The 27,856-nt window shown below is 42.9% G+C and overlaps 1 protein-coding gene across 1 annotated transcript in view; it reads left to right on the forward strand.

Moving 5' to 3' along the window:
• Positions 1-27,296, forward strand: part of LOC126088250 (irregular chiasm C-roughest protein) — a 379,377-nt gene extending 352,081 nt beyond the window's left edge. The window contains exons 10-14 of the mRNA XM_049906380.1: positions 374-506; positions 6,500-6,613; positions 9,866-9,899; positions 19,032-19,170; positions 27,102-27,296. Coding sequence (XP_049762337.1) covers positions 374-506; positions 6,500-6,613; positions 9,866-9,899; positions 19,032-19,170; positions 27,102-27,167 — 486 coding nt within the window. The 3' untranslated portion in view covers positions 27,168-27,296. The remainder of the gene's footprint in view (positions 1-373; positions 507-6,499; positions 6,614-9,865; positions 9,900-19,031; positions 19,171-27,101) is intronic.
• Positions 27,297-27,856: the final 560 nt, after the last annotated feature.

Below are 27,856 nucleotides of genomic sequence, written 5' to 3' on the forward strand. Positions count from 1 at the left end.
GGTTTATGGATTATTTTTCTTTGCCACTTAATTTGGGAAAGCGGTAAGGGAAGATAATTAATGTCGTCATTGACATCGACCGTGATGTGTTGTGACGTATGTGGCAAGAGTTTATCGTATTGACGTTTGCTATGCCACTAACAGTTCCCGTAGTGAGCACTTGTAATGTGAGTTAAAAACTTGGAGAGATATTATCTCCATTGATATGTGTCTGCTTGCTTTACACTTGCCTTTACGCGCAGTCGCCTTCTTAAAACCCTGGACGTAGTTGTGAACTACCCTGTGTATTATCAAAAGCCGCCTACCTACTGGCGTCACTCACAGCTCTGCTGCAGAGTGACTGAACCTTCCGCCTTGTTGCTGTGTGCTGCAGGACGTGCGAGAAGACTGCTACGAGGCGCGACTTCGCGTCCGAGAGGTGTCGCCCGCCGACCAACGCCAGTACTACCTCACGGCCGAGAACGACCGCGGCAAGGGCCGCCACGCGCTCCACCTGGTCGTCAGGGGTGAGTACCGTCACATACACCACTCCATTAGAACATACGGGATGCGACGGGTATAAGTGCGGATATGACTGAGGACGGTCAAATTAACAGCATGACAACAGTATTTACGTCGTTTACAAACTAAAAACTACATTTGTTATAAGTCGTACGTCTTTAGGCTGGGTAGTACCTCCAAATATACAGGGTGAAGTGAAATTCGCGCACTCAGGCTTCGCTGCGTGACTCCTCACATGCCAGTGTTTAAAAAAAATGTCTGCCACAAAATTTCGTCCGGCGAGTACATCCGGCAGAAAAAGGACGTTAAATAGTGGCAATCTGGCAACACTGTAACCACATGTATGGTAACTAGTTCTGTCAACCTATTGTACTTTGGCGGTACCGTTGTTGCAGTGGATACAGTTTTCGGTTAGCATGCAGGAGGTCAAGGATTCGATCCAGTGTTCAAGCATCTGTTTTTTATTTGGTAAATGTAGTCCAAATGGTACGGTATCTGACACCTTAATCGCCAACAGCGATTTCTGTGGGTCCTCTGGAAAACATTTGGGTGTACTAAATATTAAAAAACTAAAAACCCGCCTCGATTGCGGAAAAAGCACCTAGTGTAAAGTGTTAACCCAGGCTTCGGCGTAGCTAACTACACCTTCTTCAGAACAACAATATAACGTACAAGTGCCTAAGAAGAACTTTGTCAATGATTAAAAGACACCATAGTTATACATTTATAAACGAAAAAGAATCATTGACAAAGGTCTTCTTAGGCGCTTGTCGGTTTTATTGTTGTTCTGAAGAAGGTGTAGTTATCTGCGCCGAAACCTGGGTTAACACTTAACACCAGGTGCTTTTTTCGCAATCGAGGCGGGTTTTTAGTTTTTTAATATATTAACGACTGCTGACGCGCTACGATGTTGAAGGTTCTTAAATTTGCATATACATACGACAATCGCAGAAATGGAACTTTGGTCAACTTGGGAAGATGACCTTTCCAAGTCATGGGCTCGAATGTATTCGCACCACTTCCCCTACTGGAAGTGAAACCTATTTTCTTTGTACCCTCCTCTAATGATCACATTGATTAGTACCAACTATTATTCTTGTCTTGTTCAGATCCATTACATTTCCTTAGGGTCTCACGTTACCGTTAGACTAGCAACGTGCTTTGCAAACAATGCCCAAACTCAGTTACTATTTGTGTGTGTTATTATCATGGTCCCATTAATTATTTCTACTCTGTATTTGTCATTTGCCTAACCACGTATTTGTTGCGTTTATCGTAACAAAATCTTATAAATTTAGGCCACATTTGACATAAGAAGCGGTGTATATTCCTGCATGGTAACCCAGAACTCTATCCACTGCGCCAACTGTGGAGCAGGATTCCAGATTCCTCTTTGATGTACTTACTATACGTGTTGTTACGGTGTTGCCAGATTGCCACTCTTTAACGTCCTTTATCTGCCAGATATACTCCGCCAGATGAAATTTTGGGAGAGACATTTTTTATCGCTGGCATGTGAGGAGTGGCGATGCGAAGCTCGAGTGCGCGAATTTCGCTTCACCCTGTATGTGGCAATAGCAAGGAATTGATCTTTATTTCCTCTTGGGCAGCAGGTCAATTGTTGAAGTATCACTTACTGATGAATTTAGGACCTTGCACAACAGAAGGTCGTAAAGTTTGTGAAGTGTTTGTGGGAAGACCGTTCGACACACGGAAAAGACAACCATCACACTGCTGTGTGTACACTTTTAGGTACCACAGATAAAAACACCTTCACTTATACTTGTTACACACTGTATACACGATTACATCCTTTAAGGCGTTCATTTGATTTCCTTCTATACGTGTGCGAATGGTATGTACGACAATAATGCAATTTTACGAAGGGTAAATAGAGTCGGAGCGTCAGAAAGTGCTGAAATTAAGTTCCACGACTGCCCACGTTCGGAAAGGAGTGTCACAGGCAGCGCTTCCGAAGTAGCGAACCTCGTGGAAGTATTCGTGGAGACCGGCACATCGCAAGTCGACAACCGACAGTGAGTATTGGAAGTGATGTCATGATGGCACTCTTCTGAGATAGTGAAATATTCGAGGATATACTTGCAAAATGACCAATCAAAAATTTGAGGCGTAAGTGAAGACTCTGAATAAACTCAACAACCATTTTCCACTTCCTAGGTCAGACAAGAACCCGAAAGGAATCTTGTGCCATTACCGCCATGCATTATCACACACGTCCCTCAACCCAGGAAAACACTTTGCCAGATCTGGATTGACACCATTGCCTCATCCAATCTATAGACTAGCCCTGACGCCCTAAATCCAGGGAACACTTTGCCAAATCGGAATGGACATCATTGCCTCATACCCCCTATAGACTAGACCTGATTCTCTAGGACTTCCATTTGTTTGCACTATTTAAGAGATCTCTACACGAGACAACGTTTAATGATGATGAGAGAGAAACGTATGCCGTGCTACGGTCCCAGGACAGCAGCTTCCACCAACAGGTAATACATGCTGTACACGGATCTAGCGTAAGACCACAGAACGTGATGGAGTCCCTGCACAAAAATAATACTTGTAAAACGAATTTTTATTGGTATCGTCTCCAAATTCTATTTCTTAAGAAAAAATATGATGTGAGAAAAAAATCTGTGGAACATTATTTACCAAACGACCCTTTTATTTGTCAATGGTGTTGCCTGTTAGTTTTTGCCTCGAGATATTCAGCCGTTTGTTTAATGATTTTTATGACGTTCCACCAGCTCGAGCGGATGGTACTGTGAAAGATTCGCCTTCTCTGCTGGTGGCAAAGATCACTAGACAAAGTCCAACCGCCAACACGTCAACAAGTGGCCACGAAGGCCTCAACTATTTTATATCAAAGTATTAATTTGCCTCCGTCCATACAGCAAAACTTTAGGTTAAAAGGGGGTTAGAAACTGCTCTCATCAGTTGAAGTTTTACTATCCCTAAAACAGGGAGAAGGAAAACGTATTAATGGAACATGTCTGAAGCACTCTCATTTTGCTGATGAAACTGTACTGTTTGTTTCCAATGCATAAGAAAATGAGCGAATGTTATAACCTAATACAACAGTTTTGAAACCATTCTGTAAATAAATTATATTCAGAACCTCTGTTTGGAGAAAATGTAGTGGCTGCTTCTCCTCAACGAGTTTATTGTTGTAACGATTTGTTTCGTCGGTGCTTAGAATATTAAATAATCATTATATGTTATTGTGTGTCTATTGACATTCGTCCAAGCTTGCATAAAAATCAGGAATATTCTTCCCTGCAGCACTTATAGAAGGGAATTTCAAAATCTAAGTTACACGTGATATGCCAAATGCAACGAGAGTGTAAAATTGTCAGAAGAGAGTGCATGTTGTATGTTTCCTTCAGTCACCTTTCTGCTCCGGTACATATTCTACACTATGTGATCAAAAGTATCTGGATACCCTCAAAGACATATACGTTTTTCATATTAGGTGCATTGTGCTGCCACCCACTGCCAATCATTAGGCCAAGGCCGCACAGAGTTGATTACGGTGATCGTGAAGAAAGGACATCCACATTGATCACAGACGGCAAAGTCCGGGCAGTACTGATTCTTTATAGGATAGGTGGGATAAAGTTTTAAAGTTGTTGAAGGATGCAAATAGAAGGTGTAAACCAGTCTGTGTCAAAATTCCACTGTAATCTGCATGTACACACACCATCAGAGCAAAAAGTTTTGGTATTTTATGTGTTCGATGCTGGTGGCTGCTAATGATTGTTTTCAATGTTTTACATAAAACTCGTCTAAATGGATCGTGGCAGTAGATGAATAAAAGTGGAATTTAGAAGCCGGAATTTAGAAGCCGGAAGTAATCAGAATATTCGTGTTTCTTCTGATCGACATTTCCCCAAGCTGAGGTTGCTCTATAGACATTTACTGCGAGTCAGCACTGTATGACTCTCTGTCTGTAGCTGTGGAATTATTTGTTGAAAGCTGCTTTCAGTCTGTAAAACAGTACTAGTCTTTGTGAAAATATCGTAAAGGACACGCTCAAATTACAGGGACTTTATGAGTCATATATGACACGGTGTAAAGCTGAAATGATTTAAATTGCAGGAATTTTAGGAGTGTTTGTTTGGATAATAGGCTTGTGTTCTGGTTAACTGTACTGCGAGCGTTATGAGCTGATATCTCGACTGCCTGCTTGCTCGGGACCTACAAGTTTCCTCCTCGGCTCTACTGGTGAATGTACGGAGTGTTCTTGCAAGAGCTGCCGCCACCGTTATCGGAGGAGGTATCGGTAGTACGTGTCGGAGGTAGGATGTGGTTCCACCTCGATGGAGTCCCAGCGCTTGTTGAAGAACGAGAACGAGCTCCATCAAACCGTACTTTCGGCACTCGGCATATCGCTCAGGAAGGATCAGCAAATTATCTGTAGGATCCCCTGACTTAGCCCTGCAAAACTTCTTCATCGGGAGATACGTGAATACCAAGTGTATTCTGCCCTATTGTCTCAGACGAGGAACTGATTGCAAGAACTCTTGGAGGAAATACACATGTACAGAATACACCACACATTTTTCATCGAACACGGAACGCCCAACTGTGTCGATATCGGCTCTGTGCTGAAAGTAAGTGGAGTTCGTATTGATTATAATATGGATCAGAGCAGTAAGGCCCTCGAACATATTAAATATTATTTTAGTCTCCTCGATTTTCTGTACTTAGTATACTTTTCCAGCGCCTAACTCTTTAACTAAATGTCATTTTTGTTGTCAATGTAATCACATCTGTCACTTAAGGCACTGCATTTTTGAGCTCTCTTTATTGAACTGTGCTGAATACATTCATTCAGAATAGTGCTTGGGCAGTTCAGTTGATAGAGCACTTGCCCACGAAAGGTAAAGGTCCCTAGTTCAAGTCTCGGTCCGGCACCCAGTTCTAATCTGCCAGGACGTTTCATATCAGCGCACACTCCACAGCAGATCAGCGCACACTCCACAGCAGAGTGAAAATTTCGTTCTAGAGTCTGTCACTGGCTGTACCATAGGGCAGCCTCTGGTTGGCGGATGTTACCATAGGTGCTCGAGGTGGCTACAGTGAATAATCGGTGTCCGTCTGGGACATCAGTATCGAGAGCTTATGAAGACTCCGCCTTGCGAAATCTATATTACTAAACGGCTGATCCGGGGCAAAACACACCTGAAGGTTGCCTACGTTACGGCTTCCAGGGACAGAAAAAAATTGATTTTCATTATGCCATACAGTTATTGATCGAATTTAAAAATTTAAAATGTTGTCATAATCTATTCACCAGGAACTGTAACGATAAGTCCAGCATTACATCTGGTACCGGCGCAACTGACAGCGCGCAAAATACTCGGACTACACTCACTCAACATTAGAGGATGAGGGCACTAAGCGATTTCCAGCAAACTCTACACATAATTTCAAAATCCGTACGAAATGTTTTTTCGTTGAGGCCCCTCCCCAAATGATGAAAAGAAATCATAAGTTTGTCACTTAGTAAATTCTCGCTGGTATTAAGGTAAAAATGCACTATCAGGCAAAATGTCTGAATTCTTACTTACTTATTACTAAATCCTTTCACAACACATTTTGCAGACAGTATCCACATACACCACTGAATGTATCTGCAAAACTATAACATTGTACGACACACTGTTAGGAAGGTATGTCATTCTGTTCATGGGAGCTCGATTCTATGTGGTGGGCTTTACTGGTAAAATGAATTCTTTAAATAGTACGACACCTCAGCACACGAGGAGTGTAGTATCAAAAGTACGAGTAGCAAAACCTAATTTGCGTCGTCCTTTGTTTTGTCCGAAAGACAGTGTCTATAATGTTGGCCTCATTTTTTTATCAGCGGAACTTTACCTCCTCGTGGAGCATTGTCCGGGTTGGAGTTACTGAACTACTGAGACGCACACAGTTGTGTGGGTGTGTGAGCGCAGTTTCCCGCTTCTCTTTGCAGAGCCGCTGTCTGTGACAACGCTGGTGAGCGTGGCGGCGGGCCTGCTGCTGCTGCTGCTCGTCGTGCTGTTCGCCATCATCTTCACCGCCCGGCGCGAAAAGTGCTGTTTCGCCAGTGAGTAGCAGCTGGCTGCAACCCTGTACAGCTGTGCTCCATAACAGACACGGCGGTCCTGCAACAACCGCACCCACCACCTGCACACACACACACACACGCACCCACCCACCCACCCACCCACACACACACCCACACACCCACAAACACACACACACACACACACACACACACACACACACACACACACACACGCACTTAAAAGTACGCGCACACATGTATAGACATGAAAGTCCGTCTCATTCTCTTCTCTCCATTTAACAAGAAAGTGCAGATAACGGTGTCTCGCAATACTCACTTGTGAGCCACAACATTATGACAGTCTGCTTACTACGGTACTGGTCTGCCTATGGAGCGCTACACAGTAGCTATTCTGCGTAGCATGCGTTTCATAAGTCTCTGGTGGTTTTTCTAAGGCATGCAGCATCAGACGTCTGCGCGAAGGTCGCACAGTTATCTTAAACTGAGAAGGTGGTTTGTGGAAACCGAACTGGTGACCTATGACGTCCCAGTGATAACACTGCTGTTCTCAGTAAAAGTGAAAAAGAATTACAGGATTAGCTGAATGGAAAGAACACTCTAATGAGCACATAATATGGACTAAGAGTAAATTGAAGAAAGACGAAGCTAATGAGAAGTAGCAGAATTGAGAAAAGCGAGAAATATTGGTGTTCACGAAGTACACGAAGTTAAGGGATTGTGGTACCTAGGCATCAAAATAAGCAAGCGGCCTTGCCGCAGTGGTGACACCGGTTCCCGTCATATCACCGAAGTTAAGCGCTCTCGGGCTAGGCTAGCAATTGGATGGGTGACCATCCGGTCTGGCGAGCGCTGTTGGCAAGCGATGTGAACTCACCCCTTGTGAGGCAAACTGAGGAGCTACTTCATTGAGAAGTAGCGGCTCCGGTCTCGGAAACAGACGTACGGCCAGGAGAGCGGTGTGCTGACCACATGCCTCCCCATATCCGCATCCAGTGACGCCTGTGGGCTGAAGATGACACGGCGGCCAGTAGGTGCCTTTGGGCCTTTATGGTCAGTGCGGGAAGAGTTTAGGCATCAAAATAACGCAAGACGAACAGAGCAACCAGGACATAAAAACACATTAGCACTGGCAAGAAGGGCATTCCTGAGCCAAAGAAGCCTACTGATATCAAACATAGGACTGAATTTGAGGAAGAAATTTCTGGGAATATATATCGGCACCACATTATTATATTGCTATGAAAACCGGAAAAGAAGAGAATAAAATCATTTCAGATGTAGTGCTACAGAAGAATGTTCAAATCAGGTGAACGGGTGAGAAAATCAATGGGGATGTTCTCCAGAGAATGGCATGGAATGGTACATATGGAAAACAATGACAAGAACAAGGGACATGATGGTAGGACGTCTGTTAACTCATCATAGGATGAGTTTCATGATATTAGAGGAAGCTGTATAGGGTGAAAACAGTGGAGGAAGACAGAGAGTGGGCTAGATCCAGCAAATAATTGACGACATAGATTGCAAGTGGTACTCTGAGACAAAAGATGGGCGCAGGAGAGGAATTCGTGGCGATCTGTATCAAACCTATCAGAAGACTAAGACCCAAAAAATTAAATAAATAAATAAAATAGAATAGAAAGCGTCCCATATGTCAACCAATCTGAATCAGATGAGGTGAATTTGAACAGGTCAACGTGATTTTATAATAAAGCTGCGCAAATCACTGGAGCAGGCTTGTAGCATAGTGACGCAAATGTTTACCTACTGCTGGAAGGTGCTGTCGCCATAGCGGAAAACATTAAACATAACGGCGTGTAGGTAGTCCGAAATAAAGTTCACGTATGCTGCTGCTTTCATGGTGCCTTTCATTAGTACAACCGATCCCTTATGGCTAGGTGAAACGTTTCCATTGCCTCTGTCATGTTGTGCATGTTACGAGCAGCCGTTGACGACTGTAAAGAGAAACAAGACATCAGAGGACACGTTGCCATTGATCCACGTTCCGATTTCGATGGTCTCGTGCCCATTTCAATCGTAAACGGCGCCGTCAATGGACCATCACTGGAACACGTTTGGATCGCCTACAGCGGAGCACCATGGTTAACAATCCACGCTCCACCGTGTGTTCCGAAACACATCAGCCTGAGCCAGCATCGTACTCACTCGTTAATATGCCACTTTACTTTAAAAAGAGGACAAAATTTCAACTCTCATGTGCTGTTGTATTATCACCTACTTGGGCTTTAGCCGTCTCTCAACCGTTTTCGATAGATTGCTAGGGGATTGTTCCCTCTATCATTGTTTCTTTTTATAGCAGATGTTTCTTTTTATAGCAGTTGTTTCTTTTGAATTGTTTTTCTCCACATGTAACTTTACGCATACACATTTCATAGTTTCAATATTTACTTGCATCTCTGTCGGAAGTCGGTTCACATGTTTATTCCTTACTATTTATTTAAGATCCTATCACGTGAGCGATATCTCGCAAGTAACGAGATGAAACATTTGCCACAAAGTCAGAACGAGCATACGTTATCACTGTGGGGAAGGCCATTGCCACGTTCTTTAACAATGTATTTCTGGTTATGCGACTGCTTCACAAGTGGTTCATGAACCCAAGTTTCTGACGACATGACAAGGCTGTCACATACTCGATGACAACAGACGTAGAAGCAGAACTCGACAATATTACTGCCTTTTCTTTTGTGGAGTAATGTGCGTAGTGATGTGCACTAGTACCATTCCTTCTTTCTTATGTGAGCCACAGCCCAAACTTCTCATCGATGCTCTGAACCTTCATTTCCTCCTCTATCCCTTCCAATTTACGTGTCTGGCAGAATGATAAGCTAACTTGTTAGAGCAGGACGTCGAATGCTCGTGACTAACAAATAGTCACGTTACATCTAGTTAGTTCTAAGAGTGTACTTAACTAACGTATTTTCTAAACTCATTGGTGTTTAATAAACTGATAATTTCAAAAAACGAACTAATGTATTTGATCGTCAATGCACACACTTTATATTTTAATGTCATGAAGTAGTCACTTACTGATGTAACGGCTGTTATAGTTAGCTTCTCAACGTGCAGCTACTCACAAATTTAATAGCATAGAGTCCCTATTATCAATCTGCGCATTGTAATGTTTATACCATAGATATTGTCTCTAGAGAATAAAGTGTCGTCTAAGTTCTACTTTTTAATCTAGGTGACATCAAAATATTTTAAATTAATACTTACATTAATGCACGAACATTTCATCTCTTTCAGGACAAGGAAACTTCAGGCCTTCCGATCTGGAGAGGTGAGTTTTTAAACAAACCCATCCTCAAGATAACGACAACATGTTTACATTAGCGAATGAAGTGTACCATACAGTTTTCATCCACTTTTTACGGTTAAGCAATGACGAAGATTGGTTGAAAAAAGGAGGGAAAATATCGGTTACGATGTATACTACGATATTAAAATAGAAAGGATTTAAAACTATGTGAGTGTGGAATAACATACAGTGTGAACACTAACTTAACTAACGAAATCTCATTGAAGAAATTTCGGAACATTTTGTATTTTGGCATAATAGACACTTATTCTCAGGTGGCTTCTTACGGGCTAATTGTGTCCCGTTTGGACAACAATAGATTGGATGTAGTCGTACTAAGACCAGATCGGTCATCAGAGGGCCACTCACTGAGTCCTTCTTCTGTAGACCTGTTAAGAACCTAATTTACGAGACTCACATGGACCTGGATGCTGGGATTGCCGCAGCCACAGGATTACGCCACCTGGGATTTTTTGGCACGCCCAGACCCTTGATAGTATGTGACTACGCATTCTGTCCTTGTAGTCAACGTGTTGAACAATACTTGTGGGGCAACAGTTTTCTGCATTTGCTACGAACTGTACTGACGCAACAAGTTGAACACATTGTGATATAAATTTACTTGTTTCGTATGAGGCTTCCTGCACTAATCTGTATTTTCCTTGATTGCATATTCCAGGCTTTTCACTGAAGGGGTTTTACATATGCAAATGTAACTAGGGTAACAAACCGAATAAATAATAGTTGCATTATTAATCTGTAACAATCCATTGGGGACCAAATGTATCGTTATTCCAAAATGTTCTGAAAATAACCCAGAACAGACTTAGAAATTTCGTCGGTGGTGCTCCGGTTCATCATGTATAGCATTTTTATGTTTTCAAGCAAAACGTACTACACTTATCAATAAAAACTTTCTAAGTTGATAGACATTTCTTGTGTTGATTTTTTTAAAAAAATACGTTCAGTCGCTCTTATTTGGTGTTAGTGTTGTTAGCGCTTTCGGTCAGTAGATCTTCGTCAAGCAAAATATACGGCTGTGGCAACGTGGGCTTCGAGGTGCATCCACGTTGTTCAATAAAGTTTCATGAAGACAGGATGTGATCAGTTACAAATATAGATCGAACTATAGTGACTTCTGACTGTGGCGGTTAACAAAAATCAGTAATAACGAAGATAAATACATAAAGAAACAATTTCATCACAATAAAAAGAGATCTTTTGAGGATATATTTGACCAGAGCGCCTGTCACTGATGACTGCAGCATCTCTCTACATACTTCACCAGGGTTGCATGTGAGAGAATGCTAACTGCGAAATACATGTTTGGAGCTGTAGTGATAGTGAACTGCTGATGAAATAACTACTAGTATAAATGCAAATAAATAATCAAATCATTTCATGATAGTAAACATTTACAAGAGCTTATTTATTTCAGGAGACATACACACTGGAACACGTGGCTATATGGTTAGTTAAGTATGACTGAAGTGGGCTGGAGCGAACCGTAGATAGACTGATTTGATAAACGTGATAGATTAAATCGTGAAACAGTTTGCTGTGGCTAAATTATTAGAGATAAATACTTTGGAAAAATTGTATTTTCTTCTGATTGACAGATTATCTCCTTTTATTTTTGACGACAACGATTTCTAGTGCATTTCACAATGCAATAATCGGTTTCAACCATGCAGTGTTCATCACATGACTAAACAGAACTTGCCGGAAGCAGCGATGAAATGTTCTCATTACGCTGCCATTGCAACGGTCACGTTAGCTCCCTCGTTAGGGCATATTCTTTTTATCTCTGACTGCTAGCTGCTTGAATCCTGGAATTATGAAGTGCTTTTGTAGTTGTTCTCATAAGATAACAGGAGGAGTTATTCGTTTCCACTCAACTAAAACGAAATACAATACTGGCCATTAAAATTGCTACACCAAGAGGAAATGCAGATGATAAATGGGTATTCATTGGACAAATCTATTATACTAGAACTGACTTGTGATTACATTTTCACGAAATTTAAGTGCATAGATCCTGAGAAATCAGTACCCATAACAACCACCTCTAGCCGTAATAACGGCCTTGATCCACCTGGGCATTGAGTCAAACAGAGCTTGGATGGCGTGTACAGGTACAGCTGCTCATGCAGCTTTAACACGATACCACAGTTCATAAAGAGTAGTGACTGGCGTATCGTGACTAGCCAGTTGCTCGGCCACCATTGACCAGACGCTTTCAATCGGTGAGAGATCTGAAGAATGTGCTGGCCACGGCAGCAGTCGAACATTTTCTGTATCCAGAAAGGCCCGTACAGGACCTGTAACATGCGGTCGTGCATTATCCTGCTGAAATGTAGGGTTTCGATGGGATCGAATGAAGGGTAGAGCCACGGGTCGTAACACATATGAAATGTAACGTCCACTGTTCAAAGTGCCGTCAATGCGAACAAGAGGTGACAGAGATGTGTAACCAATGGCACCCCATACCATCGCGCCGGGTGATACGCCAGTAAGGCGATGACGAATACACGCTTCCAATGTGCGTTCACCGCGATGTCGCCAAACACGGATGCGACCATCATGATGCTGTAAACAGAACTTGGATTCGTCCGAAAAAAATGACGTTTTGCCATTAGTGCACCCACGTTCGTCGTTTAGTACACCGTCTGTGATGTAGCGTCAATGGTAACCGCAGCCATGGTCTCCGAGCTGATAGTCCATGCTGCTGCAAACTTCGTCGAACTGTTGGTGCAGAAGGTTGTTGTCTTGCAAACGTCGTGATCTGTTGATTCATGGATCGGGACGTGGCTGCACGATCCGTTACAGCCATGCTCATAAGATGCCTGTCATCTCGACTGCTAGTGATAGGAGGCCGTTGGGATCGAGCACGGCGTTCCGTATTAACCTCCTGAACCCACCGACTCCATATTCTGCTAACAGTCATTGGATCTCTACCAACGTGAGCAGCAATGTCGCGATACGATAAACCGCAATCGCGATAAGCTAGAATCCGACCTTTATCAAAGTCGGAAACATGATGGTACGCATTTCTCCTCCTTACACGAGGCATCACAACAACGTTTCACCAGGCAACGCTGGTTAACTGCTGTTTGTGTATGAGAAATCGGTTGGAAACTTTCCTCATGTCAGCACGCTGTAGGTGTCGCCACCGGCGCCAACCTTGTGTGAATGCTCTGAAAAGCTAATCATTTGCATATCACAGCATCTTCTTCCTGTCGGATAAATGTCGTGTCTGTAGCACATCATCTTCGTGGTGTAGCAATTTTAATGGCCAGTAGTGTAACTTACTATATTTCATGTTGTGTAAAGAAATGTAAAAATTGCCCGCATCTCGTGGTCGTGCGGTAGCGTTCTCGCTTCCCACGCCCGGGTTCCCGGGTTCGATTCCCGGCGGGGTCAGGGATTTTCTCTGCCTCGTGATGGCTGGGTGTTGTGTGCTGTCCTTAGGTTAGTTTGGTTTAAGTAGTTCTAAGTTCTAGGGGACTGATGAGCATAGATGTTAAGTCCCATAGTGCTCAGAGCCATTTGAACCAAATGTAAAAATCGCTCCGAGTATAATAATCCTGAAGACAAGTAAGTATGGAAAATACATTTTCTAGTGCTACTTCCAAAAGACGTGGAAGCATTCGTGGTATAGGATTCGTCGAAAGTGTGTAGCAATTTACGAGGTTCCTTACTGTGAGGGGAGATGCCAGGTTGAACGGTAATAACTCCCTCTGTAGGCGAACCGCCGGAGCAGGGGGCGCTTTATTCGGCAGCTTCGGGGAACGCCTGGGCGCCCGGTGCGCGCTGCTTTCGGCGTTTGCCACGGCGGTGTGGTTTCCACCTGCTCGGCGCCCACGCCATTCCACGATACGCAGCGCAGCCTGCTGCCTCCACCCCTGGACGTCTGCGCTGGCATTCCACGTCGGCCACTCCAATAAACCGTTCTCTCCGTTCTCTCCCGTGCCTCGCTGTTTTCCTCATGCCTTCTGGATCTCCAAACAATTTCAACTGCCATTCAAGTCTCCCTGGTATCGACAAGGAGCACTCCCAGCAGTTTGGACACAAACCCTCCCTTCATCCGACAGTAGCCACTTCCGGGCAGTGCTTGTTGTGACGGCAAGCACTTTCTAAATAATTGTTCTCATTATCTTTACAGGTGTAATACTCAGTACAGAAAACGTTTGAGTTACAGCAAGTTTCAATCAGCATTTATGCATAACAAGTGTTATCTTGGCATTAACATGAACGAGAAGCACGACAAATTATTTGTTCTTGCGAACAGAAAATACCTGCGATTAAGTTTATGAGCAACTTTGATACGAAGAACAGTACAGAAGTAAGAGCAACTGGTAACAGTTACTTATTGTCAGACACGAAAAATGTTAATAATTTCAGTAGTAATATCCACGAAACAACATTGACTGTTACGTCTTGATTCTGGTGTCTCTGAATCGAAAACTTTGGTATTATTTACATGCCAAACTTGCATCGATTCCTTGCTCACACTAGTGCATCACCATTACGTGAAATTTCTATATCCGATTTTTGACCTGAATTTTGGTGTACCGTTCAGGACGAATGGTCAATATCGATTTCGTTTCTCATTTGTGAGGTACTAGTTTGTCCTCATTACTTTTTTCTACGTTTCTTGTAGTTATAGATCGACTGCCGATACGAATTGGCAAAGCTCGCTGGTACTATTGCGAAGGAGGTAGTACGCTTTAATAGGACATCTGTCCTCACAGCAACGCATAAAGCGAGGTTCTAAAAATGGATCTAAGGACTAGGGAACTTAACATCTGAGGTCATCAGTCCCCTAACTTAGAACCACTTAAACCCAGCTAACCTAAGGACACCAGACTCATCCTTGCCGGAGGCAGGTTTCGAACCTGCGACCGTAGCAGCAGCGCGGTTCCGGACTGAAGCGCCTAGAACCCCTGGCCACACGGCCGGCCGTATAGCGAGGTGGTGCCAAATTTTGACGAATCCTTAGCCATTAAATTTCGCACGTCTTCTGCAGCTCCCACTGCGTGTCTTGAGGAATGTGATATTCAGACCGATCTTTATATTTCATTACATGTCCTGGAATCGTAACCCTCACAATTATAAGAGAAAGGGTACTTCGTGCCAGCCTTTACAGTATACCGTAATCCAGTCTGCTACTTTTTCTTTTAAAATTTTGAAGCTTATATTTAGTGTTTTTAATGATTTCTCATTTCAGATTCCGTAACTGTTTCAAAGTTTTCAGTAAAACTTAACCTAAACATTCAAGTCTTTGTAGTGGATCTGGCTTTTCGCAGCAAATATCATATGTATATTTTCACGTCCAAGGCACTGTATACAAATTTATATACTTTTAAAAAATATTTTGTGATCTAAAATCAACGACAATTAACGAAAATATTATTTGTTTAAATTTTTTGCTATGGTTAAGAAGTACCCATCCATTTATTGCAGACATTACGGAAAATGTGTTGATGTCGCCCTAAAAGATACTTCCACCCTACTTATATATCACAACTTATATAAAAAGTAAGTTGTTAGTGATAGTTAAACACACATAACGAAATTTTTTTCTGTTGGTAGAGGGCACCAAGTGCCCGTCCTTTCCCCCCCCCCCCCCCCCCCTCGCCACTTTTTATTAAAAGTTGTAGGAAATGCGTTGGTATTGGTAGCTTTAACGGGTTGTTCCGTTTTCATGCCGTGGAAAAGAGTAACTACGCTTATTTTCCATCGAAAACAATCTCAAAGGCAATGTGCAGTATAGCAGTCGGTTTCGACGAGCGACTGGTCAACATCAGGAAGTAAAAGCATATAGTTTAACGCAGTGGTCCTCAACTGCTGCCAGCGAACCGCATGCGGCTGGAGTAAAATACTCGTCCTGCCCTCGGTTCTAAGCCGCATTGTGTAACATGCAGCTAGACACTATTTCGCGCACCGTAACTTGTCTGTTAGCACTGACAACTATACACAAAAGTCGCCGCTCTCGGTCGTTAAATGAAGGCTGTTGGCCATTGCGTTGTTCTTTGTGACAGGTAATACTTGGATTTTGGTATTCTCGGAACTTGCGTGACACTGCGGATCTCGGAGTACTGGATTCCCTAACGATTTCAAAAATGTCTCATGCCACTAGGTTTAGCTACCGCGCTGTTTAGGGCGCTATGTCAAGGATTGTGCGGCCCCTCCCGCTGGACGTTCGAGCCCTCAAAATGGTTCAAATGGCTCTGAGCACTATGGGACTCAACATCTTAGGTCATAAGTCCCCTAGAACTTAGAACTACTTAAACCTAACTTAACCTAAGGACATCACACACACCCATGCCCGAGGCAGGATTCGAACCTGCGACCGTAGCGGTCCCGCGGTTTCGAGCCCTCCCTCAGTCATGAGTGTGTGTATGTTGGTCTTAGCGTAAGTTACTTTAAGTAGTGTGTAAGTCTGTTGACTGACGACGTCCGCAGTTTGCTCCCTTAGGAAATCACGGATTCGATCATTTGGTATCTATCGCATTCTGGTTCTCATGATCTCACTGGTAATATTTAAGCCACTGAACCACTGTGTCAGATGATGACGCGATATTGCTGTACACATTCACCAAATCTGCTTTGTTCCCATTGAAATGCAAAAGGCCAGTTATTGCTTTACTATGCGTTTTATCAATATGTTGTACTGTTTCCTTTTGGTCTACTAGCAGCGTGCCCTGTATCACAGGGATATCAGTATGTACTAGGCTTGGAGATATGAAACTCTAAACAAAAATGATCATGTGATTCTTGAAATTCTCCCGACGTATTTCTTGCTAGAACAGTCCACGGGTGTACTGCCGGTCCATAGTGTCCAACGGGCACAATATTTCGGCGATCAGACATGTCGCCATCGTCAGGTGCGCTGACGAACTGAGCTCTTAAGGACGGGCGGCCGTCCTAAATCCCCTTCCCCCGCGAGGCGTTCTTTCCATGGTCCGCGACCGCGGCCGCGCGCCGGCGGTCGCTGAGGGGCTGGCGTCGGCGTCTGTGGTGGCGTCGGTGTAACTGCCTAGTCCACCCTGGTCGCTCGTTCGTTTTCTTTGTTAAGCCTCTTTTTAATTAGTGCTGGTTCCTTGCTGAGGTTATAGCCGCAATCTCTGTTGACGAGTCCATTCCTCGTACGAACTTCGATAGCCTCTCTAACGACGCTGTCCCAGTATTTAGATGTCTGTGCCAAGACCCTGGTATGTTTGTAGTCCGTTTCGTGATTTTCTGACAAACAGTGCTCTGCGACTGCCAAACTTGTTGGGGTACATAAGTCGAGTGTGCCTTCTGGACGTCATGGTCAAAAGAAGAGTGGATGGCACTCTGGGCCATTGGGTATACAGGAAGAAAACGCACACCGACCTGTATTTGCATGAAAATAGCTGCCACCACCCTTCGCAGAGGAATGGGGTACTAAAAACAATGATGCACAGGGCGCGCATCATCTCGGACGGAGAGAGTCTGCCCCATGAGCTGCAACACCTCAAAACTGTATTTCGGAAAAACGGGTACTGGGAATGGCAGATCGGACGCGCTCTCCGCCCCACCTCTACAGTATAGCGTGTGAGATGGACGAAGTCACGGAGGAAGAGATAGCCACCGCCTATATACTATTTACTGGTGCACTATCGGGGAAAATAGGACGAATATTGAGGAAACACCGAGTAGGAACTGTCATTTGCCCAATAAAACACGAGCATTATTGGGAAGTGTCAAGATCTCGGTTTGCGGAAGGCTGGCATATACCAGATTTCCTGTGAGTGTGGGAAGACTTACATTTAACAGACAGTGCGCACCATCGAAGATCGTTGCCCAGAACATCAGAGACACACTCGACTTATATACCCCAACAAGTCGGCAGTCGCACAGCACTGTTTGTCCGAAAATCACGAAATGGGTTACCAATATACCAGGGTCTTAGCACATACATCTAAATACTGGGACAGCGTCGTAGAGACGCTGTCGAAATTCGTACTGGGGACGGACTCTTCAACAGAGATTGTGGCTATAGCCTCAACAAGGCAAGGGAACCAGCACTGAGTCTAATTAAAAAGAGGCTCAGCAAAGAAAACGAACGAGCGGCCAGGGCCGACGAGGGAGTTACACTGACGCCACCACAGTCGCCGACGCCAGCCTCACAGCGACCGCCGACATGCGGCCGCGGGCGCGGACCGCGGACAGAACGCTTGGCAGGGGAAGGGGATTTAGGACGGCCGTCCGCCCTCAAACCTCTTGGCATCACGCTAGACAAGCGGCAAACGTGGCGCTAACACATCGAAGAATTGAGGAAGAAGGCGCTGGGTAGACTGTGTATGCTCTACCCAATCATCAACCCCACATTGGGGCTACCAGCTGAATTAGGTCTCACGCTATACAAAGCCACCATTAGCCCGCTGTTAGACTACGCAGCGGTGGTGTGGGGCAATGCAGCTGAGACCAACATCCGCCGCCTACAAGTAGTCCAAAACAGGGCCATCAGGACAGTGCTTGATCTCCCACAGGAATTTAACACCGTGGAACTCCATGCCCTCGCGGGAGTACTTTTTGTCAAACAGCGGTTCCAACAGGCTGAGGAAGAATTTTACAAGGACGACGAGTCACGCAACCCCTTGGCCGTCGACCTCACTGGCGCGCCACCCTGTGCTGGCCAGACCTCCTTCGTGCGCAAGAATAGCGCCACAAAGGAAAGTGTTTCCATCAAACCAAGTCCCAGTGCAGGACTATACTAAACCATCAACAGTCTTACACTAACATGAGCACCACGACTTCCGGAAGAAACAGCGACATGGTTGCTATAAACTTCCACACCAGTGCTGGCGCAGAACCTGCGTGACACACAACAAGGCATGCATGCCCGCTCTCAGGAGCTCAGTTCGTCAGCGCATCTGACGATGGCGACATGTCTGATTGCCGAAATATTGTGCACGCTGGACCCTATGGACCGGCAGTACACCCGTGGACTGTTCGGGCAAAAATGATCATTATCATAACTTTGAAACCTGATAGATGCTCGTGGTAAATGGGTAGCTCACTGAAACACTGATTTGAACAGAAAAGCAAATAACCCTCTGACAGGAACATTACAAACTGTTTCAGTGAGAAGAGTGACGCAGAAAGCGGCGGCGGTGGAGGCGGCGGCGGCCGCAAGTCGGCGACCAACAACAGCAGCGACTACAACTCGGCGACGCGGCCGCCGCCCACCATCACGGGCGGCTCCTCGCCCGACGCCATGAAGGTGAGGTTGGCCGCCATGGTGCTGCAGCCGCCCACGCGCGTCTAACGACCCGGCGCGGCCAGGGGGGGCGGCACCGCCACCAACACCGCCGGCACCCGCACTGCATGAGCCCGCACCAGCACCACCAGCACCAGCACCAGCAACACAGTGCACCGAAGCATTCTGCTCTCTGTAGTCCGCGTCGGCTGCACCGGACGCGAGTGTTTGCGACGTTGCCAGATTTCCGCTCACCTAGAACTGGCAGCAGTGCGACAGCAGCGGCTTGCTTCGGCCCACTCGCCGCTTGAGGCATACCTCCTGGATGCACATTTGATAACTCATTGCCGCTAGCTTTAATTGGATGTGTGGGGGACGGGGCAGTGGCATGTAGCCAATTACGTGAGCTTAAACTGTGGCAGACAATAATGCAGACTACTCTGTTTGCAGATAGCTGGGTGGTACATGAGACATGTGTGTTGCATTAACTCACATTCAGGAATTAAAACAAAATCAGAAATATTCTGCTTTGTGCAAGAAATGTCTCGCGCTTGAGTCTTTGCTAATTTGAAGACTGACAAAGAGTCCTTTCTTCATAAATATACGCTTTTTGGATTTTTCAAATGGGCTTCAATTGCATGAATTACCCAACTACTGACTTGATGAGTTCCAGTGATCGCAGTGAAAAGTGATACGATATCAGTCAAGGATTACATGGAATAGATACTTTCACGAAAACTAAAAGGACTAAAGAGTTAATATTTTCTTAATTTGTCTTTCAGTGTGTACTTAACCCTAAAATGCAAAGTTCTTCATCACAATTTTCATTAGTAGCTAATCTTTTTATCGTGATAGACAGTCTTGTATAGTGTTTTTGTTCTATTTCAAATTTTCTTTAAATATAGCTCCCTTACTTTGTAATTCTAGAGGATTCTGTTCAGATTTAGACACCATTTCACTCTACTTCACCCTGTGTCTTCAACTTTCAACCATTATGAAGTCAGGAATTCCTCAGCTGCTAGCCTCCAGATTTTCTGTCTGGTTTCTGACGACAATACACCCGTATTTCCAACTTTGGCTCATAACAAATCATTCTGTTCTTCCTTGTGTCGTGCCATACCTCAAATGTGTTCCGTTTCATAATGATAACGAAGATAATTTCGTGAGTTTTCTGAAAGACTGTGAGGTCAGATACTTTTGATTCACTATTTTATTGAGAGCCTGCAAAGCCTATAGTTGTAGTTTCTTTAATATTTTCTTGCAATGTAGCAGCAATACCTCTTGTGGATTTTTACTTTGAATAACACAGCTATAAACATAATCACAGACCAATACGAAAGGAGTACAGATTTACCAATCAGCACAGTGTAAACGAATTTGAAAACGCTTTCTGAAACAGCAAATCAGTGTAGTCCAGTTATAAAAGAAAACCCAAAAGGGAAAATTTAAATATTGCACTGAGAGATTTCATTGTGTTACATATAGTAACAGATGTAGTACACCTCACTAATTAATCTGCAACTTCAACAGTACGTTTCAGACAAGGTTTTGATATCTTCGAGTGAGGAGACCAGTATGTTATGGCTTAGTTATTCCTAATTTCAAGACAAAAATAACTGTCATGGTAAACTTACCTGGAATCAAAACTTCAGTGAATCGTGAAATTGGGTATATTCTTAGTTTCTACTGTCTTTGTAACAATTTAGATATTTTAGTTCAACTCTATCACATTTCTTACTTGTGTAGATGCACTGCTTCACTAAGCTGCACATGAATCACACGAGCACTGCACTATGTTGCACAATAAAATAAAAATATATGTACTTGACCAGCTGTACAGTCCAATTTCAGATGTAACATATATTTTACGAATCATTATGTCTACAAGGGAAGTCTTTCAATTCTTTTCCTGAAAATAGCTGACCCACGCTGAAATATGTCAATAATAGTTTCATGTGTTTGGCAAGTCTGGAAACGACAATGGTACCAGCCTTATTTCCACTGCAAAATATTTTGGGTGCATCTGCTAACGACTACAAAGCTTAGGACAACTGTTTCTAGACTCCGCTACACACCACTTTGACAACTGCTTCTCGAACCATCAGCTCATTGAAACTTGGAGTCTTCTATCAATTGCATATACTTAAGTTACTATGTGAGTAAGTTGCCTAGAATCAGTTTCTAAGATCTCACTGATTGGGATTAAGCATTTGCTTTCAAGTATACTCGCATTAGCAACGATTTTAATGGATCTTAATGGATGGCTACAGTAGTGTCTCTTTCAGCAAAACAAAATTCCGCAAGTTTCGGTTTTCTGTCGAAGTGGGTCAGTTACTTTCAGGATGTGATCTAATCATATATTCTTGTGCGGTTACCACAGTACACAAAACCATGGTATCATTTGTTATCTCTTGAATACATTATATCTTTAGTACCATTAACTTAATTATTGTGTACTCTGGTGTCGGTTCTAGTTAATATGACACTTGTATCTATCTCGGGCTTACTAATGGGATGTATGTTTTCTCCTTTCTCTATCCACAGCACCTGCACTCACATTTCAACATTACAACGTGATCACGTAATCGCTGTGTGGACAATGAGAGCGATGCGAGTGTGATTCGTGAAAAATGTAATATATATATAAGTGTTTTTTTGTATATGAAGTGTGAGACCAAAGAAACCTCTGTAAAGCTCTATATGTGATTTAATTTTTCCTGACTTACAGCGTCGGTTCAGTGGAAACTACTCCAGAGGAACATTCAGGAAGGAGAGGGAAAAGAAAGATAATCTTTATGCTGATCTTCAGGTACCTACAATTAGCAACAATGGCTCTACAATGATGGTTTCGAAAGAAAAAACGACAAAATTTCACAATGAACCACAACCTGGTGCATTCTATTCGTCATTTAAAAGTGGCGAACCCCCAATAACGAAAAATTATTTTCAGCCCAGTATTTTCGAAAGAGCAGAATTATAAGTTTTTTACCGGTATCATGATATGTGTATTGTTAGTTTCTTTTCAGTGTTTCCAGCCGTATATGCGGCTGTATTTTAAGTTGATTTGCTTTTTACGATTCCGTCATTGACATGGAGAACGTCAGAATCTCATTAAGTAAAAGAGACTACGTGGCCATCCAGTATATTGTAAGAAGTAAATATAATTAACTTTGTGCGTAAACGTAAGGCCGAAATTATTACTATATTTTTACCTGAAATTATACTTACACTTCTACTTCAAAAGAGCCGTAATGAATGAGTGTAAAGAGAAATGCCCAGAACTAGAATCTTATGGTTGTATGAAGGGGATCACAAACAAATGCCTCAGAAAACTTTGTAATTTATTTCCTCCAACTAAGTTGTAAAAAATTGTTACGTTCCTTAGCGTAACGAATTGGCCCAGATTCTTCAACATTTCGGAGTGGAAATTTATTTAGAATATGACTTCCGATCACAACCTGCTGTTACACATATTATTTGACATCTACAGTTGCCTCTACAAAGTGACACTTTGTGTAGGAAATAATGAGCACATAATTCCTCACGAACGTTTTTCAAATGTGTGTGAAACTAGCAGATAGTCAAGGAATGTAGGATTGTATCAGCATTCACATGTGCGACTATATTCTTAAATAAGATCTGACATGGACAGTGAATGTTCTAAGCTAAGAAACAGTACTGAACAACTTTTCGAATTGGTGATGTTTGTCGTTTGATATATAAATTGTTTCTCAAATGTGAGCTGTTTTATAAACATTTTTGTAGTTAATTGGAAATGTAAATTGATGTTAAGCGACGAATATGTGCATGAAGTATAACAGATACTGTAATTTAATTACAGAGGCACTGTCTTGTGTTGAAAATAATTTACAGACAGCAGCTGAAAGTTGTTAGCAATTATCTGCACTTCCTTTATTTAATGTATGGCACATCTTAGTTTTTTATTGTTGAAGAGAGGGAGTAAAGATACCAAATTTTACTGTTAATTCAAACCTGGATGTGTATCATACTTCAAGCTGTATCTCAATTGTTGGTGTTATGAATATTTTAAGTGTGATGTTAGGCTGTATGTATTGTTGATGTATGTACGTTCGCATGTATGTATGTATGTAAATAAAGTTATGGCAGTGTTTTACAATATTTTATGCTTTTATTTAGTTTTTAGCTTGTAACTGAGAGAAGCATGATCTTCTTCACAGTTACTGACAATCGAACTAAACAACAGTTACACGTGAAACAAACACAATGTGAAAGGGACCTATATCAAAGTTATAGGATACCACAGACAACAATAAATATGACCAGCAGCAAGAACAGATAAAGATATGGTTAAAAAATGTAATATAAAAATGTGTCATTAATGACTCTCACAGCGGAGTTCTGCGTCCCACTAACGCTGGAGTTTCCACTTTCTTCACATATGGAGATATCAGTAGTTCGGAATTGTCATATTTGTTCTTGCGTAAGTAGTCATTCCTTCGAATAAGAAGTTGAGTCTAGGTTTGTCTGCGAACACACGCTTTATGCCATAGTTCGCGACAGCAGATAAACGCAGCAGACTTTTGTTGAAGACCCACACATAGAACAAGAACATTATTTTGAAGACGGAAGAGAAACAGAGGAATTTCTAGACATCTGCAGCTATTAGGAATGAGACAACTCAGCAATTATCAAGAGGAATGTTGCTGGTGGCAAAGACGGCAGCTGCAGGAAACGAAAAGAGAAATTTATATCTCAATGTAAAGAAACACGGAAATTCCGTAAAAGTAGGCCATCAAGTTGTACAAAACATTGAAACAGACTCATAAACTAACTCTGAAGATCAAAGTTCCCTGTATATCTCTGCATGGTGTTCCATTTACCTTCGTCACCCCTAATAACTATTAGTCCAGAAACCAAAAATGTATCAAGCAAACGTTGTTTAGGTACAAGGAGGGCATTAATTAGCTTGAGTGCCTTTCTTGTAACTTGACTATGAAGATACGCCTACAATCAGGTGCTTTTTAAATAGCAGCCTACATGTTTTAATTCAGTAATCCACTTCCTTTTAAGAACTGTTCGAAAAGCTATTACAGTGTACCATTCAAGTGGAAAGGTTGTTATTACGAACGTAACACAAAATATATCTTGAGTCTCCTGTACTAATGCACAGTTCTAGGAGGCCAGAGTAACCTAATACGCCCACTTGCTGGAGTTGACAGTAAACAATTAAAAACAAAAATCACACAGGTCATTCAATCAACCTTACACTATTATCCGTTCTGCGTGGTAGTACAGTTGAATCTGAGTCCAGAAAATGATGAAACGAAGCAAACTTTGAAGTAAAGGTAACCACAGCCTGGATATATCATTCTGGAAAGAAAATACCGCTTTAGTTCTAAGATCTTTACTTATAGGCACGCCCGATTTTTCAGCTGCATCATCAGCTGCAATAATATCAAGTCATGTACAGACCGAAAAAAGAGAACTGGATGACCCAGGGCCCAGCGTCCATAACCAGAAAATTTTCACTAAGTAGCGAACGTCAAAAATAAAATTACATAGAACGTTCCCGTGATACCGTGAGTGACAGTATCTGGTGAGCTAGAGGTGTCCCCATATGCCGAAATGGTTATTAAAGCAATGACCGTGTCAGCATCCCGACACACTGCCATGTTGTTGGCAAGTGGGCAACTGTTAGCTGCTAAGATTTTGCACAGTCTGTAGATGATCATACGGGGTGCGCGCTTTGATCACCATTTCGGCATATGGGTACTCTGCTAATTCACCAGACACTATGTCCGCCCCGATAGCTGAATGGTCAGCGTGACGGACTGCCGTCCTAAGGGGCCCGGGTTCGATTCCCGGCTGGGTCGGGGATTTTCTCCGCTCAGTGACTGGTTGTTGTCTTCATTCCCATCCAGCGCGCAGGTCGCCCAATGTGGCGTTGAATGTAATAAGACCTGCACCTAGGCGGCCGGACCTGCCCTGTAAGGGGCCTCCCGGCCAATGACGCCAAATGCTCATTTCCATTCACCAGACACTATTACGCATGTTATAACGGGAGTGTGCCGTGAGATTTCAAATCTGACGTCCGCTACATAACGAAAATATGCTGATTATGATTACTGGGTCATCCCAGACTCTTTTTCCGATCTCAACTTGACCAGAGTTCATTGCACCTGACGATACAGCCAAAATGATGTGAAACGGGTCTTGCCTATAAAACAATGTCTAATCTCTTCATAACGGTCAGAGGTACTGACTAAACAATGTTAAATAAAGACCTTGGTATTGATTTCCTGGGCAAAATCCTCGGCAAAGTGCATTATGAAATGTGAGCATTTCTCACTTATCCATTTCGAAATCAACGTCTCCCTTACGGCTTTTCACCAATACTGGTATATGTGACGGCATTACGTAAATTTGCCTTCATGCCTTTCCATGTACATTCAACCGAATGGCAGATTCCACTGAGAATGATACAGATGGCCGGCCGGAGTGGCCGAGCGGTTCTAGGTGCTACAGTCTGGAACCGCGCGACCGCTACGGTCGCAGGTTCGAATCCTGCGTCGGGCATGGATGTGTGTGATGTCCTTAGATTAGTTAGGTTTCAGTAGTTCTAAGTTCTAAGGGACTGATGACCTCAGAAGTTAAGTCCCATAGTGCTCAGAGCCATTTGAACAATTAGATACAGCTGGATACTCGACACGTCTTTAGGCCCTTAAGCTGTACGATTTCCGCATATTCCCAAGTCTCAATGCATGCTGATGACACTGAAATTTGACCATTAAGTTAAAGAAGTTCGATCCTTGTCCTCGAATATGTTAAGGTATAAACATGTAGCCAGCAGTTGATATTTGCACAATATTTATTGCACAGGACCACATTACAACGCAAATCGTCATTTTGCAGGGTGCAGGCCATTCCCGTAAATGTGAATCATGTGATACATGCGCCATGGAGCCTACTTAACGCAGGATAAACTCAACCATGCTCCATGAATATGGACCCTCCAATTCACCCCGTATAAGGTGTGCAATGATAAATGGTCCCTAATATTCGATTGCTGTTGAAGTGAGAGTGGACAGTTATAAGTTACACAGTGAAACATGTGCCTTGCTCGCTGATAATACTGTTATCATGATATCCCAGCCAATCAATGCCATACGATCAATTCATTTCAGTTAGCACCCGATTGTCAATACAGTGATGTAATAAATTAAATAATTTTAAAGCAGTTATGTAAAAATTATATGTTTACTCTTGTCCTGCTAACCACGGAGTGTTTTTAACGTAGTCACTATTGTGAAAATCCGTATCCTATTGGTCATGACCGGCTCTTCGTTAATTACGTATTCAGAATTTTCTTTTTAATTTACGAGTTACTTAATAAAACACACACCAAGGAAACTTAATGCTTGAAAAGATTATCGCAGTTGGTTTCCCTGTAATAAAGAAATTGTATTCATTAAAAAAGTCACTTTGTGTGCAGACTCCAAATGTTCCCGCTGCTTACAGAGAATCAAGTCTTGTTACTCCACCTCACGCTTACTAGCGTCGCAATTCACAGACACATGATATGATTCACTTTCGGTTTGGGATGTCTGCAGATCGATTCTAAGCACATCGGATGATACGTTAAAACAATAAAAACCGGAAAAAAACACTGCCTTTGGAGACGAAACTTGTAAGTCTGTGGACTACTGTAGTGGTGATTTCCCCCATCACGATGTAAATTAACATGTGTGTGTCCTGTTATGTCCTTTCAGCAACGCTGATTATAAACTGCACTTTGTCATTGTGCAGAGAAAGAACTACACTTTCGATCTGAGGCTTTGAGTGCATTCGGAAGGCCAACTAGTGTCACGATAATGCACAACTGCTATAGTTACGAACAGGTAGTGTAAAAGAACTTTGTTTCTTCAAATACGATGAATAAATTTTCCCAATGGATTCTGGTTCTTATGTTACAGAGGGAGCCTGTGTTTCGAGGGGTGTGGCGACGGGTTGCCATGTTTGATGTGCCGCCAATGGGGTAGTAGCAGATCCGATTCCCTTAATGTTTTGTGGAAGACGGAATACTGTGAACGATGTACCTGACTAATTTAATATGGAGGTGGTGAAACTACGAGTGTACAAATGTAAATCAGAACTTTGTGAAATTGATCTGTCTGTGTGAAATAAAATGTAATTCTACAAAACACGATATCGGAACGTTTCTTGCAGCTAATTATACTGCTGTAGGAACTAATGTAAAATGATGAATCTTCCTTAAAGTTTAATACATTCGGAAAACGTGTAATACATCATCTTCCGAACAGAATTTCGTGCTGTACAACAGTGAAGTGGTAATTTAAAACAACTGATTTTTACAGTTTTCTGGTAATCGAAAACCAACAAATCACTCTTATTATAATCTAATAGAAACAAAAATCACTATGTTAGAAAAAGTACAATCACAGCTGTATCTTGAGAATGTCTTCATTGTCTCACATGACTAGTTTCGGTGGCACATTACCGCCATTATCAGCCCCCCCTCCCCCCACCGCAGTGCCAAGAGAGTATTAGATTTCCTTGGCCCGTTTATTGTGGAGTCCTCGTTACTAGTAAACGTGGCTAGCTTTCCTCAGAAGTCTGTACTCGGCACCGCGTTTTCTCCAAAGACAACACGGTGTCGAGTAGAAACTCCCGTGGAAAGCTAGCCCACGTGTATGGATACAACACGGTG

The sequence above is a fragment of the Schistocerca cancellata genome, chromosome 6 (genome assembly GCF_023864275.1).
Source record: "Schistocerca cancellata isolate TAMUIC-IGC-003103 chromosome 6, iqSchCanc2.1, whole genome shotgun sequence".
Classification (NCBI taxonomy): Eukaryota; Metazoa; Arthropoda; class Insecta; order Orthoptera; family Acrididae; genus Schistocerca; species Schistocerca cancellata.